At 38.4% G+C, this 19,982-nt stretch overlaps 1 protein-coding gene and 2 long non-coding RNA genes across 3 annotated transcripts in view; 1 reads left to right on the forward strand and 2 right to left on the reverse strand.

Annotated features, from left to right (window-relative positions):
* Positions 1 to 67: 67 nt before the first annotated feature.
* Positions 68 to 19,982, forward strand: part of swap70b (switching B cell complex subunit SWAP70b) — a 32,932-nt gene continuing 13,017 nt past the window's right edge. Inside the window, exons 1-7 of the mRNA XM_067590563.1 lie at positions 68 to 297; positions 3,691 to 3,831; positions 14,738 to 14,911; positions 16,082 to 16,309; positions 17,681 to 17,827; positions 18,189 to 18,297; positions 19,279 to 19,460. Coding sequence (XP_067446664.1) covers positions 202 to 297; positions 3,691 to 3,831; positions 14,738 to 14,911; positions 16,082 to 16,309; positions 17,681 to 17,827; positions 18,189 to 18,297; positions 19,279 to 19,460 — 1,077 coding nt within the window. The 5' untranslated portion in view covers positions 68 to 201. The remainder of the gene's footprint in view (positions 298 to 3,690; positions 3,832 to 14,737; positions 14,912 to 16,081; positions 16,310 to 17,680; positions 17,828 to 18,188; positions 18,298 to 19,278; positions 19,461 to 19,982) is intronic.
* Positions 16,203 to 19,299, reverse strand: LOC137183474 (uncharacterized). Its single transcript, XR_010928476.1, has 3 exons — positions 19,211 to 19,299; positions 17,651 to 17,776; positions 16,203 to 16,291 (listed from the first exon to the last, which is right to left on the reverse strand). It is a non-coding gene; the product is annotated as an uncharacterized lncRNA (long non-coding RNA).
* Positions 19,335 to 19,982, reverse strand: part of LOC137183473 (uncharacterized) — a 60,797-nt gene continuing 60,149 nt past the window's right edge. The window contains exon 4 of the long non-coding RNA XR_010928475.1: positions 19,335 to 19,442. This is a non-coding gene — a long non-coding RNA (uncharacterized lncRNA). The remainder of the gene's footprint in view (positions 19,443 to 19,982) is intronic.

Raw genomic sequence — 19,982 nt, forward strand, 5'->3', positions numbered from 1 at the left:
GCTGCAGCTCTTAAATCATCATCATCATCATCATCATTACGCCGAACACGCACGGCCAGTGTCTGACAGCGCGTCATGTGACTTCGCCTCATTGTGTCCAACAACAGAAACGGTTCAGACACACACGGAGAGCCAGAGAGGAAGAGAGAGACACACACACAGCAGGACAGAAAAGACGAGGACGAGTTTAATCTGAGCACCATGACCCTCCGGGACGAACTTTTAAAGTCCATATGGCACGCCTTCACAGCTCTGGATGTGGACAAAAGCGGGAAAGTCTCCAAATCTCAGCTGAAGGTAAACTTTACTCTTCTTTTCTGGCAGTGTGAGCGGCATTTTTTTTGACAAGCAGGAAACTCTCAAACCTGCCACAACTTTTGGTATCTTTTGGCAAATGTTCAAAACCTTTGAAGGCTTTTCTTCCTCCTCTGAAATTAATACTAAAACACAAAGTGCGCTTCTGTTTGTGAGCCGCCAGCAGCAGCAGAGACGCACCTGTCTGAAGGCTCAACGACTGATTACCGACGGTCAATTTCAGTAGGTTTCCACAGAGAAACTACAAAACTACAACTCACTGCGAGTACAGGAGATTAAAGGATGAATTATACTAAATTTAAAGTCATGGGAACATTCTTCTGACTTAAAAGAACCAGCATCACTACATGAGGCACCAGAATCTACTGAAAAACTGCAAAAATGATGAATTGATTTTTAACATATGTAGACAATTAAGGTCTTAAAGGACAAATTTACAATTTTTCAAGTCTGTCAGGTGCCAAAATGAACATTGAAGCAGTTTTTTCTTGCTGTAATCGATCGTCCTGTTCATACCGGCCATTAGAAGATCCCTTCATAATGCACTTAGAATGTAAGTGATGGGGGACAAAACCCACAGTCCTCCTTCTGTGCAAAAAGGTATCTAAAAGTTTATCTGAAGCTCAATCGTCCAAATGAGTCAAATCAAGTAGATATCTTTCAACGTTACTGTCTTTTTAGTGCCAAAGTCCCTCTTTTTGTTACTATAGCCTACTTCCACCGCAGCTCAACAGGGAAACACTGTCCGAGGAAACACAACAAAGGAATTTGATGCTGTAAATATGGCAGATATCCACTTGATGTGACTAACTCAGATTGCTGAAACCTCTTATAAGCTTTTTTAATAGCCAGTATGAACAGGAGGAATGATTACAGCAAAGAAAATCTCTTTTGACTGTTGTTTTAAGAGACAGAAGGTGAGTACAAAGTTAATTTAGTGCTCAAACTTAAACAGAATACTGTATTTTCATGAAGGAAGAGCATTCTGTATTTATTATTATGCTGAGTCTCCATGTCAACAACTATACTCAGCTCGTAACCTTTCATGTCAGATATGTGAACTTTAGTAACCTTAAGAGAGGAAAATAGTGAAATATTGTCCTGTTAGGGGTCAACTGGATTGACCCTTATGGAAAAATCCAAATGTAGAACAAAAGTAAACTTTTTTAAATTTCCGTTGATATCACTCAGTGTATATACAACGTTTTGACACACCCACATATTTCAAGCAAAGCTACAATGGAGCCAATCATTGTTTAGCAATGTGGAAAAAAACCCCAACATCAATTAAGGTCATGTTTTGAGGTCAGCTGTTGCTTTATTTTGCACTTAAAAGCATTTAATTATCAGATGAGGAGACGACAGACTGGCAGCCCCAACGGCCCAGAAAGTAATTCAGCTTTGAGCTTTTAAGACACGTTACATCTTTTGAAAGCAGTAAAAAAAAATCCTCTTTTCTGATTGGAAAACCTCTTGCTCATGCTTCCTCTTTGTTATCTTCATTATTTCCATCTCTGTTTACATGTAGTATTTCATGTTCATGTCATATTGCAGTTGTAATTGCAATTGAGAAGCTTTTCTGAAAGCTCTGATTTCCAACTTGGAACTTCATAAAACTGCCTGAAAATCTATTAATGTTCAGGAACGTTTATACTACTTACCAGTGTTTCACCTCATTGAGTGGACCTGTGCATTAAACATTAAATATTAACTTACACTACAAATTGAATAGATCCTCAAATGTGAAGAATGTGCTCCTTTAACGGAGTCCTTCAGTAGATTGTAATATATTCAAGTCCTCGTGGTGATCAGTCAAACTTTACAGATTAGATCGTATCATCAATCAATGCTAAAACAATAACTCAGTTAATCAGGCAAAAATCCTAAACATTCACTGGTCCCAGCAATGTAAATGTTTTAAAGATGTGCTGCTTTTTTCTTGTAAATTGAATCTTTTTGGGTTTTGGACTGTTGGTTGGAGAGAACAAGCAATTTGAAAACATCTTCTTCGGCACTGGAAAATTGTTGTGTTTTTCACTTTTTTTCCTGTAATTTTATGGACTTGACAATTAAAATCTTCCAATTTTACACATCAGAGTATCTCCAGGTGTCAGGCAGTACTGCTGCATATGGGAAAAGTAGTATAAAGCCTTTTCTGACTCCAGAGGGAGCGGTGCAAAATCAGATACATTGGCTCAAGTGATGTCATTTGAGTCGAGACTACGAATTTGAAAATGTAAAAAAATCTATTGATGTGGAGTTAGAAAGAAGGGACGTTACCGGATCTCTGTAGCCCGCTCCACATCTCTGCTTTAGGCTACATTAGCCATGACTAGCATAACACACCTGAATCTCTAACTGTACTGTTGGCAGTTGTAATGTAGGCACTTAGCTCCCCTCCAGTGCGGAGTCCCTCAGGGTTCTGTCTTTGGGCCAATCCTGTTTTCATTGTACATGCTCCCTCTGGGTCAGTTGTTCAGCCATTTTCATGAAATGTCATATCACTGTTATGCCGATGATACTCAGATCTATTTCTCTGACAAAACCAATAACCTGAACCAACTGTCCTCCCTCCATGATTGTTTAGCTGCTACCAAAGAGTGGATGACTCGAACTTTCCTCCATCTAAACCCTGACAAAACTGAAGTTCTTTTAATTGGTCCTGAAATCTCTGTCACTGCTGCTACTCAGTTTATTGGCCCACTTAACTCAAACACTAAATCCACTGTTAAGAATCTTTGTATCATCTTCGACCAGTATACGACATTGGACCATCATGTTGATAAGCTTGTCCAGTCCTGTTTTCTTCAGTTACGAAATATTGCAAAAATAAGACCTATATTGTCCTCTACTGAACAATTAATCCACACATTCATTTTCTCCCGGTTAGACTACAGTAACTCTCCACAATCTGTTAGATCTGCTGAATCCTTGGACTGTTTTAAATGATGTCTCAAAACCCATTTATATCGACAAGCCTTTCTATAGACCTCCCTTTTTCTTCCCATGTCCTGTTTTATTTCATTTTGGTTGATTTCTTTCTGTCGTGTTTGTCTATTTTATTCATCTATCCCTTTCAATTTTGCATGTGTATGTGTCTGTAAAGCACTTTGTAACTGTGTTTTAAAAAGAGCTATATAAATAAACAAATAAAGCTTACTTGTTTTGACAAGGAAGAAGATTGCATGGAATAAAAACATGATATCTCTGGTTCTGCTGATCCTTTTTAGATCCTTTTTAATAACTGTCCACCATGAATCTGACAGTTATAGAAGTGCTCTTTTAATCCAAAAACCTGTTGACAGATGAGCTGATAATGGCAATAATTGTAAGTTGCAGCACTAAAATAACATATTATTTTCCCCATCTGTCCAGGTGTTGTCACACAACTTATGCACAGTGATGAAGATCCCACATGACCCCGTTGCACTGGAGGAACACTTTAAAGATGACGACGAGGGTCCCGTCTCCAACCAGGGATACATGCCATACCTGAACAAGTTCATTCTGGACAAGGTCAGTCAACAGCAGCGAGTCTCGATCAAGTAACAGTGTAGCAACTCTGGACGCAGTCGCATGATACTTCATGTTGAGTTTAAGACATTCAGCTGCTGTTTGTGTCCAACGTGAGAATAAAGCAGCAGTTTAGAGAACAGCTGAGCCCTCAGCTGAACATTCAAGTGTTGTTGGTCAACAGCTTTGTATTTACGTTCACTTAGTAGATTCTGAAAAGGTTTATCCTCCTTCAGTTGAAGTTTAGACAAGAGCTCAGTCTTCCTGTTGGCTGTTTGCTTGATTGAACCCCAAAAACATGCACAGGTGACAATCCTGTCTATGAGTTGGTCCCTGGATGCTGCACTGTGGCCTCCTGCCATCTGAAAGAGTTGTGATGGGTCAAAAAGTTTAAAAGTAAAGCTCAAGTTCAAGTCTGATGTCTTTTAGCGTAAACTTTGATTTATAGTTTTAAGTTGAGGGGTTATTTAACTACCTGCTGGGGCTACGGCGGCTACAGAGATAACACATGGGGTCATTTCAAATGCCGATAGGGATAGTTGATGGTGAAGACAACATTTAGGAAGTTTACGGATTTTCAGTAACATGCATCACTGCTGCAAACCTTTTCATCTTCATGACCACCGCTCTCTATCACAGAACGTATTGCACAGTGGTCATCTGCTATCAGTGATCAGACAAGGCCAGATACAAGTTTCCTGGATGTAACTACAAGTTCTACAAGTGAAGTGAAGTGAAACGGTTACTGTGGGCTGTAATTATAGTACAATATATCCGTTTGGTGTTGTATGGGTGCTGTCACTATAAATAGAGCTACCGAACCGTGACAACAATTGACAAACAGTGATTTCTCCGTTTTACAGCGGAAACAATGAAGGTCATTGGGTTCGACATCTGAGGTTTCTTTGTGCTGAAAGTGACTCATCTCTTTATGGAAAACGATGAGTACAAAAACCCCACAAAAACCAAAGTTGACAGGACTTAAAATAGATGTAACACTGTCCAGAATATATCCACATAATTTCCACTGTACATAGGGGGAAACACTAAAAAATTCTTCTCTATCTGTCCACTGTCTATACAGTGTCCTCTTATTGTCCAGATGTCAAAATCCAGATAAGAGAAGCTTTATTTGACAAAAATGAATTCATCTGGGTCACCTTCAGTTACTGTGTGCTCACAGCAAGAAGCTTCAAGGGTCCAGTATCCTCCATCAGAGGTATTTTTGTCAAAAGTCACCTGGGGCAGTGCAAGTTGAAAATGTTTAAACTCGAGCGAAAAATTTTCACATATGAATCTGCTTCATAAAGAGTACAAAGACGAGAGAGAAAAGAAGAGAGACTGGAGAGAATTAACAGAGAACCTCTGAGTCTCCGGGGAGTTCAGTCAGAGGCTGAACTGAACACAATCACACAGAAACACATTCAGTGCATCCGTTGTTAGCCAGATTGCAGCAAAGGTGCAGCTGGTATTTTGGCTGTTTGGGGCGAATAAAAACAAATGGTCCAGCTGTCAAACTCGTGCAAATTATGCAGGGTGTTAATGCGTTTCACGCTCTGTCTGAACGCATCTTAAGACGCCTTCCAGAAACATTTGCACCTTTACGCCCATATTTAAACTAAATGACAGCTGACTTTTAACTTTGCCTTGAAGTGTTGCTGTTAAAATAAACCATAAACACTTTCGATTTCTGCTGAGGTCAGACAACATGTCGCATGAACCGGTCTTGATGGAACACAAACCGACCCTGATGAGTGGCTACAAGTGTTTTACAGACTTTTTCTGCCTTGTTTCCCTTCCTTCTGATTGTTGGAGCTTGTTGAGTGCATGGGTGGATGTATGCAGCCTGTATTCAGAAATAAAGTCATATAATCTCATATGCTGGATGCTAAATATAACATTTTGTTGGGTTAATTCAGCAGAATTTCAGATAACAACTATTATGGAAAGCGTAATAACTACTTTTAAATAATATGATGTTTGCTAGATTGATATAAATGTATAATTTAGGGAGATAAATCCATCATCGGACTTCTTTTTTGGTCACTTCTACTTGCATGGTGCACAAAGAGGGGAGGCAGTGTTAGTGATTCAGATTGAGAACAACTGTATCAGGAAACCAACATGTCACCTGACTGTCAGTTTAGGAATTGAATTCGTCTAAAACCACTCGACCACCAAACTAAACTCATTTATGACCACGTGTAGATACCAGACTCATGTGTTTGGTTGTCCTTTAATTTAAACCTGTTTAAGTTTAAAAGTTATGTCTCATGATCCAGCAAATCTTTTCTCAAGACGCTGGTGTCCGTAGAGCTCCACTGATTGACACATGGTATTATTATATTGAGCTGGTGTCACACTCTATTGTGTCTGTCAGTCATTGTACTGGTTTGCACTCACACTGCAACACAAACCCAGTCACTGAACACTGAGGCGATTCATTCAGCTGTCTCTGTGTGATGATGTCATAACAGGGGTCACAGCATGAATGGAGCGCTGGTGATTTAGCCCTTTTTCCCTTTTGTGATGTCACAAAAAGCCACAAGCTCCCATGGAATTCTGTTTGGCTGTTTGGAATTCTTGCTGTGTGATGTCACAGTGATGGTTGTTGCCATGGCGAAAGCTTCGGAATTCTGTTGTGTCATAAGAAGAAACAAAAAAATAAACAAACGGAAAGACAAAAACTGAGACATCAGAGTAAATAAACACAAAAAGGGGGAATTGCACATTATAAAAGTAAAAATATAAATATAAAAATACAATAAATTAATCAATAAAACTGAGACTTGATGAGATGTTTGGCAACACTTTTCCCAAACACAAGTGGGCATGTCGTAATGAATGAAAAGGGTTAAAAAAGCATTTTTCATTTCATCTCGACTATCTTTGTAATGAGATAATTCAACCAAAACTTGAACTTTGGACTAGATTTTGAAGATTTTTATATATGTAAGACAAAGTTGCCCAACAATATAATCATATTAATGTCTGTCCAGCAGTTTGGTCCGTGATGTTTTTAATGGTCTTTTCATGTTCTCAGGAGTATTTGAAGCTTATTTTGCTATTTTACTCGTTTGATATCTTCATTATATTATTGGTTGATTAGAGTCTTAAGAGTGCAACCAGAATAATTATAGATTATTTTCAGTGTTTTGTTATAATCTGTTAATAAATGTATCAAATTAAGATGGCTAATGTATACTGACAAACTAAATTAGAATTTTAACTGATGCATTACACATCTTAAAGTTAAAAAAAATCATCATAAGAGGATTTTTGGTTATTATTGATTACTTTGTCTTTAAATGATGAATTGATAGTTTAATGAGCAAAAATGAATGAAATCTGACTGGCCAAACTCCTGCCAACATGTGACACCACCTGGCCTATCAGAGCTTCTGTTTCTGTGCTCTGGGTTGGATTAAAACTCTTAAGAGGCGCGCTGCTTACATGGCTTTAAACTAAGGAGATTTTATTTTTATTAAGTATTCAGAAAATGTGATAATGTGATAGAATATCTGCAGACACATTAAAAAGTATAATAATAATAATTAAAAACCTTTTTATTTTACTTTAGAATAGTAGTAAAGAGTTTAGAGTTTTATATTTAAATGCAAATTTATAGTTTATAAGACTTCTAAAAATTATACCACTTTAATTATTGATTACAGTTAAACAATGTAAAAAGTCTGTGATTGCTCCAAATAGTTAATGTATCTTTTTGGGCTTATTGATTAATTAATTTCTCAATTAATCGATTCTATCATAGCAGGCCAAGAAAACCACAAAATATTGTAACAGAAGCTGTGATTTTTTTTGGGGGGGAGGGGGCATTTTATCTTACAAAATGACAATTGATTAATTTTCTATTTATCTCATTGATTGGATCATTGGATAAAAAATGTTTATCTGTTTACCAGCTGTGTTGTTCTTTGTGTTGCTGTAACATTTCTATTAGAGTCTTTTGTGATGTCTGAAGGGATTGTGACACTTGTCACATGACGTTGAATTTTAGGCCTATGTTGGCGTCTCAACTTAACCTCTGATGGATCTTTTAAAGTGTATTTTGTAAATTTCCCTTGTGGACAAAGACGACAGTTTTCATGGTCAATGGTGAAACTTTTTCTAACCAAAAGTGATTTGTGGGTAATTTTTATGTTTCTTTCTTCATGAATACCGCTAGACTCAGCAATTTCTGAGCAACTTTGGGTTTTATTTTTGTTTAAAAGTTGCTTCATTAGTTCCTTGTTCCAGCTCTTTAAGCAAGTGGATAGATACCAGGAAAATTGTACGACGTCTTTAACCAACATTGCATCAGACCTTGTGAGTATGACGCTCACTTAAAACTTTTAAGTTTCCCTCTTTTTTCCCTTTCAAGTGTCTTATCCACAGTGTCTCATAGTATCATATGTATTCTGTATCATCTTGTGCCAACTCTATAACGAAACTATGTTTTTATTGAGTTAAATATTCAAAGATTCCAATTCAATCAAGTGGAAATACTCTCGATGTTCCTGTGCATCATCCCCCAAATTGATCCTGAAATACTTGGTATTTTTGGAAACTTCTGTATCTCCACTAAAATTTTAAAATGAGTTTCTGTGTGTTTGAGCTAAATTTGGCTTCACAGCTTGACTATGAAATGACCCACTTTCCTGCAGGAAACAAAAATTCTGGATTTAAGTTCAGGAAGAGACATTTGGCAGACTCGAATAACCTCTCTACACACATACACTTTTTTGTACTTTTCCATACACACACACACACACACACGCACACATCTATGACCACCCCACCTCACTCACCCATTGAAGTGGAGGTGACCAGGCGACAGAGAGCGAGGGCGTCGGTCAGTGCATTCAACTGCCCTCACTCCTGAGGAAACTCCACCCGGTCGCACAGGGAAACTGTGTGACCGGGTGGACCCCCCACCACCACCCCTTCCCCACACACACACTAAATTACTCTTTTAAATTGCACTATGTGTGTGTGTGTGTGTGTGTGTATGCTATAGATAGGAAGCAAAGCTGCATGATACATAGTGTTTGTCATCCTCATCCTCACTGACTCACTCCACTTGTTGGGAACAATGCAGCAGAAAATAAAATGCACAACGCCGACAGTTCGCCTCATTCTGAAGCACACAGACAGTCACAGATGTGCCAGTGTGGTCTGATTGTTGAGCTCCGTAATCTGAAACCAAAACTCTGAAGACTGTTGATTTGGCAGACGTGGGCTCAGCACTTTGTGGTTAGATGGAGCGTAGCATTCCACAGAAACAAGAAGATCCTTTGTGACCCTGAAATACCCCGTGTCAGCATGTGTGTGTGTGTGTGTGTGTGTTTCAGAGAAAGAGAGAGAGCATCACAATGACCTGACCTGCTTTAGTTAAATGTCAGACTCTTGTTGTCATATAATTTCCTTTCATGGTTTTTGGTGCATCTGTTTGGCAGTAGTTCTGATATTTTTGTCACTGTGGCTTCATATTTAAATTTCTATACATGTTTTCTGATGTCAAATGTTCATTGTTTTAAAGGGCAAATTCACACGAATTATAAAACAACTCACCAAACTCAGTTTATAAGGTACATCTAGCTTAAACTAATGCAGCCTAAAGTAGTACGACCTATGTGCCTGTATTATAATGTGCAGTTTCTTTTGGAACTGTTTTAGAGAGATGTTGATTCAAACTTCATGGTAATTTTATAATTGTGTTGCAAGGTGAGAAGTGTTTCTAATGTTTACCTTCATTAATATAAATATAAATGAGTTGGATAAAGTATTAACACACCTCTCAGTTGTAACACAGTACAAACCAACAACAGCTTCCAAAATGACAGTTAAGTTAAATTAACACTTCTCTACAACAGTTTAAAAAACATTATAACCTTCATTAAGGTTGGGTGTTTTGAAGGGTTATTGTATTATTGTACAATATTATTGTTATTGTATTGTATTATTGCAATTGTGAGGATTTAGACCGAACACAACCCTGCGTTAAAACAATGAAAGGGGGCTGCGTTGGTGGACATGAAATAGGCTACGATCCAAGAAATCCCATTTGAGTTACATATTTGTGATTTTAAAGGTTTATCAGACACTAAAATACCAAACAGAAGTTTGTAATACTCAGAAACAGGATTTTACAACTTAACAAATTAATCACAGTAGCAACTGTGCGACCATCTGGAGGTGAACAGCAGCATGTATGTGATTGACTAATGCAACACCTTGCTGGATGATGGAGAAGGGTCTATCTGGGGTGTTGCAGTAACGACACAACCACTTCACTACACAACATCCCAACACCCACCTACCCGATATTCACACTGCTCATGCCTAAACCTAACCGAGTGGGAGTGTCATTCAGTAAAGTGAGTGTGTTGTGTAGAGTACTGTGAGTCTGCAGATAGACTTACTTGGGATGATGTTGAACAAAGTTCAACTTTTTTGTTGGAACCTCTGTGTTGACACCCTCAGTGTCGACGGACTGCCCCCGTTCAAATGACTGAGAGGACTGAGAGGGCTAATGTTGGTCTGAATGTGGTCTTAGTGTTGGCTTGGGGTACCTAATAAACTGGCAGCTGAGTGTTTGTAGCCATGCAGATAGTTTTGGTTTTATTTGGCCACATTTTGAGATCTCTATATCTTTGATTCCTGTCTCTAAATCAGCATTGAAAAATGATTTAAACAGCAACACGTCTTTACAGAAACGTTGGATAATCCACAAAACACACTGTGAACTGTTGAACACAAAGACTGTTTCTTCAGCAGAAAGCAGCTGCAGTGAAACCTGTTGAGTGTGTTGTATGGATTATCTAGAGTAAGGCAAGGCACATTTATTTGTATAGCACATTTCAAACACAAGCAATTCAAAGTGCTTTACATAATGCCTTAAAAGCTAACACAGTTTACAGTGCAGTAATATGCTGAAAGTTTCTTCTACTGCAACAAAGGAAAGTGCAGTAGAGAAATGAATCAATCTTTAAAATTTAGATTTGAAAGTGACCAGAGTCACATTTAAGATAATCAGGAAGTTTATTCCATCTGTGTGCAGTGTTGTAGCTAGAAAGCTGATTCACCCAGTTTGGTTCTGACTTAAAGTTCAACCAGTTAAATAAAGAGAAGCAGAAGACAGAAATCTCAAAGACAGAAACCTTAAAACATGGACAAATAAAACCAAAACTAACTGCTAGATACCACTAGAGTTAAGTGAGGACAATATCGTTTCTGTCTCCAGAACTTTTCATGATTTAAGCAACAAAGACCCGTTTTCAGCTTTGTAAAGATGCATTTTTTGGGGATAAATGTTTACGTGACAGAATAAGAAGGGGAACTTTCAACATTTAATCATTCTGTTTCTCCAAAAAATTAAAAATCACCAAATTTCACTGGACAGTGATGATACGTTTTATCATCTTCAAAGCCAGAAGCAGCAGCTGCATTCGTTGAACAACCAACCCAGCAGCACCTGCAGATTATTATGGTAATTTTGTGCTTTGAAGCATTCAAAAACTCATCTCATTTCCCCTTTTTAAAATGACTTTCAATACATGTCATTATTTCATCTTTGCTGAAAACTGGACTGTTCTCTGTCAGTGGTAATGAGTATTTCATCTCTAACAAACCCTATGATACACAGCAGACATCTTGTTGCACTTGTAACAAGCCTTTTCACTGTGTTACTCTAATCTGACACCACTTGTTTCACTTCTCTTCTGTCTGCGGAGCTCCTGGGCGGATTGTAAATGCTACTGCAGGTTTGGGATTCAGGAGATAAGGCCGTTTGGATCCTGAATCCTAATGAACATGTGGCACTGGAGAGGAGGCAGCGCTGACAAGGCTCTCATTGTTGATGAGTAGAGACTGTTAGAGAGAGAGAGTGAGATTGATGGATAGAGTGCGAGGAGGAAAAGAAAGGAACAGAGAAGGCCAGCGAGCTGAGAAGACAAAGACAAACAGGACGAGCATGACACAACAATGTTAGACAAAGAGCTGCTCTTTCATAACAAACCCCACTTTCACAACTTCACTACTGTCCCCTCCCTGTCTGTCATCCTGCCAGCGCCTCGCTCTGCAGTCAGTCTCTCCGCTGACTCATTCAAAGACACCCGTCTAAAACCGGCAGGATGATACAGTCGGGTCCAGCCATCATTTCTCATCCTCACATGATGAGACGCATTCATGCTGCTGAGTGCCGATAAGAGGGAGGAGATGTTTTATTTGAATCAGTTCTGTATCCTGTGTCTGAGGTGTCCACAGTTTGAAATATGATAACATTTATGATGGGAGGAGACTTTTTTTCTTACGGCTGCATGCTACTTTTAAAAACAACACTGCACCCAGAATCTATTTTTAGAGTTTCAAACACCACCTGAAGAGTTGACAGGTGGCTGTAAAGAGTGTGATGTCAGTTTAAGTTCAAGCTTTATGTCATTACAACTGTAAAACTAATACAGTTTAAATAAATGTGACCAGGGTAGAAAAACATAAAAACAACATAAAAAGCAAGTTACGCGTCTTCTAAATTACAAGAAGTCAAGTCTTCCAGATTTCTGAATGATTCATCATTGGGACATTTTCCTTTTTAAAGCTGTTTGAACAGTAGTTGACAGACTAATCTCACAGGTTCGCTCACTAGTTCTTCTGGAGCTTTCAACTGTATCATATTATCCTCCTCAGCAGATGGAGTTTGCCTAGTTGTCATGGAAATGTACTATAAATGTTCAAATTTCCATGTTTTTCTCATCCATGTTGGCTTAAAAGCTTGAGTTCAAGTCCTCAAATGCTCAAATTTTCACAAAAATATGACAAAATACACAAAATCTTCCAGTGAAGCTTCAGAACTTTGAGGAAGCGAATAGCTTGACACAGAAGTAGTGTATTCACTCATATTTTGAGAAAACAATGATTGTTCATAACATACTGAGCATATGACCAGACATAGGAGAAGTGTATTATTCAGCAATTATTTGAGAAGTTTCTATTTCTGTTTTTTTGTTGTGAATATTTGTCATCAGTGGAATCCATTTTATCTGACTGGATTCAACAGGCAATGATCTTGTAGTAAACAAAAAAAAAAAAGTTTTACAGCTACATTCCAAACCTTCAGGGGATGAGTGTTTCAGAGATTTTGGGTGGAGTATCACTTTAACATCCCGCACAGGTTTCCACACAGGCTCTCACCCTAAATTAGCACAATAGAGAGTTGCGTCAGATCCTGTGTGTGTGGTCAAAAGCCTTAGAAAAGTCCAGAGTACTTCACTGCACTCATTCACTTTGGTTGAATGTTTCTCTCTCACACACACACACACACACACACACAGAGCACAGAAAATTAACTAATTGACCAATGAGGAGACTGTATCACTCCAACTGTAACATAAATATCTCCATCACATTTTCCACATTTTTCAATCGTCTGAGGTTAGACAGGCGCTCTTTTCATTACGTGATCTTCTTCATATTTTATTGGCACTGGACCACCAACTGTTGATACAACAGAGTATGGAAATGTGTATTAATTAGCATTTCTTTTGATGATTTTCTGGAAATTTTCACTAAACTTTCGCTACCTCTGGATGGAAATTTGGCCTCTGACAGTTTCAGCTGTTATCAACTTATGTGTTCATGCATGTGTGGCGGAGACCATCTCAGGTTGTGAAACCAGGTTCTGCATCGCTGCCAGATCAAACCACAACTGTAAAGACCACATCACGTTTCTCATCGTTTACTCGTTTTAAATAGCCAAACTTAAACTGTAGACGTGATGGGTGGTGAGAACAGTTTCAGGGTTCACTTCATTTTCAGATCTGTTTTTAGTTAGAGTGAGTTTTGGGGGTTGTTTTGGGGGGTTTACTGGTGGTTTGTTCGATGGGACAACCGCCAGCAGGACGAGATGTGCTTCTAATAGTCAGTCTGCCAGGTGTTTCCATGGAGATGCTACTGTTCACCGGCTCATGAAAACATTTCCCCTCCACAGCTCCGATTCAACCTTTTCAAGAGCTTTCCTCCTATTTTGCACTGGAATTTTAACACTAGAGACGTTTCTTTTTCTTTTAAGCAGACCACCTTTCTGTTTGGCATCAACAGGATTCATGAAATATCTCTGCAAAGCAGAAAAATATACTTTCAATGCACATAAATATACCTGTGATGAGGGTCCTTTTTAATCTTGAAGTGTTTTTCACCTCATGTTGTTTTTATATTATATATTTAATATTTGGATTGCCAGGATGTGAAAAATAATTTTGGCTGTTTATATTCTCTATATTTGGTAACAATACAGTTATAAATGTTGCTAATCTATTAATAAATGTTAAGAAATCTTTTTGATAAGATGTGTTGATGGAGTCAGGGATTTTTCACAGTCTTGCAATCTAAGTTCTTAATAATGGCTTATAACTGATCTATAAAGCATTAGTTACAACTTAAACCACTAAAAAAACCTTTCCAAAAGGTGATTTAACTTTTTAATAACTTCTTTATTTTAACTTATGACCCTTTACCTCGAACAGATCTGACAGCATGTGAGATGATTAGCAATGATCAACATTCTCATTTGTGTCTTAACTATTTGAGAAAAACTCATTGTTGCCTCTTCAGGTCTCTAATAAGTATTAAAATAAAACTATGTGACAGGGGGACATCACTCTTTCAGTCTGCTCACAACTTGTTGAAATATGAAACTAATTCACTTCAGCACTGACAAGAGGAGAGGACCAGCAACAGAGCAGCGGCCTTGAGTCTGCTCATGTTTTCCTGTTTCATGAGATTATCAGCAGGGTGAATGTTTGCCAGCTCAGGGAGTTTTATCTGTGTCCTTTGCTAGATAGACTGTCTCCCTACAAACTGTTTGTATCAAAGCATGACTCACCACCACAGCTTCTGCTCTGCTCTGCCACAGGTGACGGATAACTTCGACCGTCAGGACTTCAACAGAATGTGCTGGACTTTGTGCTCCAGGAAGAACCTGGATCAAAGCCAGCTGTTCATCTCCAACGAGGACGCCTTCAAGATCTGGTGCATCTTCAACTTCCTGTCAGAGGACAGATATCCGCTGATCATCGTCACCGAGGAAGTGAGTGTGAACCACAACATCACTCCTGAAAATCAAAGTACTTATTACTATTGGTATGGCAACTGTCAGTCTAATAAACCTTCCACAAAACATAATAATATATAATATATAATATATATATATTATTATTCATGAACCACTACACTGATTAGCCACAATATGCATAACTGCTCAATGCATCAGTGTTAAATAAAGAACTTTGCTGAAATAAAATGTAGTTGAGAAAGTTTCCTGATTTAGATCAGGAACTGTCTGATCAAAGAGTAAGTACACAAACTTAAGAATCTGACCAAACATCTGGTTTTGTTTTCCGTTAAACTCCCTCTTTAATGCCACTGTCAGTGAAGGCCACAGTTTGTTCTCTTCTCTAAACTCTTTAATAAATTTTCTTCAAAACTACAGAATTGTATAATTTTCACAATTCTGATCTTGAATCAGTTTTTCAGAAATGCTGAGAGTTGATTTTAGGTCCACAGTTTAGGGTTTTAGCAGCTTCATTGTCACCAGGCACTAACCTGTACAATTAACATCTACTGGCTAATAAATCCATAAATTTAATTTACCACCCATTTTCCATAAACAGTCAGCTATTGTAGATCTAGACTGGAGAAGCACTTTCTCAAAACTTGCCAGAATGGAGGAAGACATTGACTAGTGAATAGTATTAACTTCCCACTCATTAGTCATTCAAAGTGGCTACTGCTAATTTTAACGATGACATAGATCATACACAGTAGGGAAGTTTTTTTTTTTTTTTTTTTCAAATGACAGACATGCATTCAGACCTTGACTGCCGCTGCAGTGTTGTGTTGTTGCATGTGGGGCTTGGCTGGTACAGTAACTGACCAATTGAAAATGTCTGTTGCTCAAGAGCAGAAAAGGAAGTTTCCAACTTCCTGTTCTTTAACAAACACTGGGAGATTTATTGTTGGGTATGACAAACATCAGAGCTGAATCACAGGAAGATTGTTTGCAAAAGAAATGTAAATTTATATGCCGCAAGCAGCCCTATCAAAGATGAATAGTAGGGAAAATACAGGACAGGGACTATTATCTTTTGACTGTAAATTATCAGCGGTATGTTTTAATAAAAATCACACCTTTTTTGCCTGTATGTTTGCTGTGTGTGCTTTGCCATATGCTCATGCGTTTGTGTGTCTTCATACACAGATTGAGTACTTCCTGCGAAAGCTGACGGAGGCGATGGGGGGCAGCTGGGTGGAGGAGCGCTTCGAGGACTACAAGCTTCAGCTGAACTGCAAGCAGCAGTGCCTGAACGCCTGGGAGCTCATCATCCTGGTGGGGTCGGGTCACTTCAGTAAAGGCATGGACATCCAGACGCTGTCCATGGGCATCAGCGAGGTCTACCAGGAGCTCATCCTGGACGTCCTCAAACAGGTCTGCAGCACAAAACACAATATTATGAGGGAGTTATATGCCAGACTATTTCTTGATTGGGAGCAGTTGCCAGGCAACCAGTGAAGACTCCAGGAAGTCACTAAGAGTATGTCCAAACTGAGCCGGTTAAATTTGTAAATGCCTCTTTTTCTCTTAGTTTCAGCCATCCGTTAAGACTGAAACAGCATGAACAGAGGGCATCCCAAAACAACCTCCGGAGTTTGTAAATCTTAAAATGCTGGCTTGGTGTTTCAGTGTTCCGGGTAAACTGAGCTTTTACAAAACACTGACGTAAGCTGCTCAGTGAAGGTCGGGCCTGTGTGCCAGGAAAGCTACAAAGAAGACCTTGAGTTGCCTTTTACCTTCTCTGTGATTGTTCATTTTAAATATAGCTGAATATACAGCAGAGTTGTTGTCATATACCTGGATTTATGGATTTTTTGCTGCAATATGATCACAGGGAGAGAAACCTCGTCAAGAAACAGTCCAGCACATAACCTGCATAAAACTGAATTGTTTTTACATTTCAGATTTTGCAAGGAGTAAACAAACAAGATATAACATGTTAATTAGTGAGCTGAAGAGGTGCTGATAGGCTGGGTTTGTTACTTTTGGACAAAGCCAGGCTAGCTGTTTCAGGACTTTATGCTACATATTAGAATCAGTGATTTTGCCAAAAATGTCAAACTATTCCTTTTAAATTTCTAAATGTAGAAGTAGAAAACTTTGTTCTGCATTGTGAGTCTTGTTTCCAAAGTGTCTGGCAAAATGTGCATAAGTAAAGAGGGTCTGTTATTTTGCAATTGTAGACTTTCAAACTATAGAAATATAAAAATCATAATCAGTATTGAACCAGAGTCAGAAAAAGATGCAAATCATATTTCTGCACAAACAGAAATATCACAAATGCATAAGCGGGTCGTAAAATGTGGTACTTCCAAAGAATAACTGCAACACAGACATGGGTGGACCGTTAATGGGGGGAAAAATCAGAGTCAAAACAGCCCCTTGCAATTATAAAAATGGGAAGTGAGAGTTCGTGGTCATGTGAGGCAGGGTTGTATATCTTGGCGTGACAGAGAATGTGAGTGTGTTACTAGAGTCATTTAAAGAGACAAAACCAAAAAAAATGTAGAAAACAATAATGAAAGCAAACTAAAGAGAGAACACAAACGCCTATCTTGTCACTTACTGTAGTAATTATTTTAAAACATATTTCCATTTCAGTTCAAAATGACTCCCAGAGGTTCATCTTTTACTATCATACAGAGAATCCAGTCTGTAAACTATAATTTCACCATAAAATTCAATCATATTCGAGTAGTTGTTGGCTTAATTTACCATGATTCATGTCCCTGTTTCTCTCTGCAGGGCTACATGATGAAGAAAGGTCACAAGAGGAAGAACTGGATGGAGCGCTGGTTCATGCTGAAGCCCAACTCCATCTCCTACTACGTCGGAGAGGACCTGGCAGAAAAGAAAGGAGACATCATTTTGGATGGAAACTGCACTGTGGAGGCAAGAACGTGCTGTTTTTACAAAAACTCTTCCGCCTGTCTCTCAGCTCCCTGGTCTTGATAGTGATCAGTTTGCTATCTGAGGCTGATTAACAAACAAATATTAGAAATATCACTTCCACCAAATACATAAATCTAACCTCAGAGGCAAATCAAATCATATGCGTCTACAACAACACAGTGATGATCAGCTGGCTTATAATAACATTATATTATCACAATTTGGATGTAATCAGAAAATCAACACCCGTGTTATCTTATTTAGTCTTGAGGTAATCAAGATATTTGTTGTACAACTCAATATTGTGACTTATCTTTTGTTTTCATACATTCTTTTTCTCATCAATTGTTTTTGGCTGCAGCCTTTACCAGATAAAGAGGGAAAGAAGTGCCTCTTCTTCATCAAGTCGTCACAAAAAAGCTTTGAAATCAGCGTGTCGGACAAGAAGAAGAAGCAGGAGTGGATCCAGGGTAAGTAGTGAGATGACTTCATTCAAATCTTAACACCACAGATATCATTTCTCCTGTTACTCATCAGACCATCATTGTTTAATTCTGCTGTTGTAAACCTCAATGAGGTGACTCAGTGTGCTGTATCCCATTTATATAATGATTCACTCAATCACTTCCTACCCATTTTTTTAATAGATAATGTTTTAATTTTCTCTAAATTTAGCTTGAGTGATCTTATCATTTGATCAGTGTGACTCGGTGCAAATATATTTGTCGTACAGAGCTGTTAGTTTCTAAAACTCTGCTTCCACAAAAACTTAGACGATACTGTGATATTTATGATAACAATTTAGAACAAGAGGAAATAATTAAATGAATTTAAGATTAAGTGGGGGGTTTTTCACGGCCATTTCAGGATTTTTGTCATTTTTGCCCCCTTTTTTTTTAATGTTTAACATCAACTTTAGTGTTTTCCTACAATTTTACCTCTGTTCATGCTGTTATGTAATTGTTTTAGGGATGAAACTAAAGTTTATTTTTGATGATTAATATGTTGATTATTTTCCAGATAAATCGATTAGTCATTTGGTCTTTAAAATGTTGATCAGTTTCCAAGATCCAAGATGCAACTTTTGTCCTGACCGACAGTCAATGACCCAAAGATATTTAGTTTAATGTGATACATGACCAAAGAAACCAGAAAATATTCACATTTAAAAAGCTGGAATCAGAGAATTTTAGAATTAGTTTTCTTAAAAAAATGACTCAAAATTAATTGATTATCAGAATAGTTGGCAATTAATTTTCTGTCGATTGTTGCAGCTCTAAATTGTTTTGAGGTTATTAATCGTACTTAATCCGTGGCTTCATAGCTCTTCAATTAATCCAGATTATCCAAATTAATCCAAAACACGAAAATCAAAGAACAAACCTCACAGCTCACATTCAAGGTGTAAAACACCCAAATGAGTTTCCTGTCTCGCCAACGTTTCCTCGCAGCCATCCAGACCTGTGTGAACCTGCTGCGTCAGGACCGACCGGCGCCGCACCGCGAGTCCCGTCAGAAGCGCCGCGATCTTCGTCTGAAGCAGCAGGCCGACCAAGAGGAGCTGGAGCTGAGGATGAGGGAGCTGCAGACGGCAAACGAGGTCAAGCAGCTCGAGCTGGAAAACATGAGGAAGGTGAGAACACGCACACTTAAAAAGTTTCCCTGTGAACCCAGTATGGTCAGGAAATGTCTAGTACGTCATTTCCTACTGAGACTTTATTATTCAAAACAGCTCAGTGACGGAGGAGGGCAGGAGTGAGCCATGATGACGCTGTGAAAGGATGACTTTGTGTGCATATTTAAACATATTATCCTCAGTCCAGTCTGTTTTTCAGAGTTTTTCCATATGTAGTAAAAGTCACTTCTGTCTCTACTGACTCTGACAGTGATGTCATGCCCATAAAGTCTGCTAGCTGACAAAAGCTAGATTTATAGCTGTGTTAGGAGCTTACAGTGTAGCTACAGAGCCTAAGTACATCATCACCATGTTGAGACACATTTACTGCTGCAACCCAGCTGTAACAACTGTAAACCTGAAATGACTGCACGCTTTTGTTTTAAACATGTGACCAAACAAATAGAAACGAGCTATCAGGAAGTAATTCGCTAGAATTTGTAAGTCAATGACTGAAACCTGAGGGATTTGCCCAGAGGG

The sequence above is a fragment of the Thunnus thynnus genome, chromosome 5 (assembly GCF_963924715.1).
Source record: "Thunnus thynnus chromosome 5, fThuThy2.1, whole genome shotgun sequence".
Classification (NCBI taxonomy): Eukaryota; Metazoa; Chordata; class Actinopteri; order Scombriformes; family Scombridae; genus Thunnus; species Thunnus thynnus.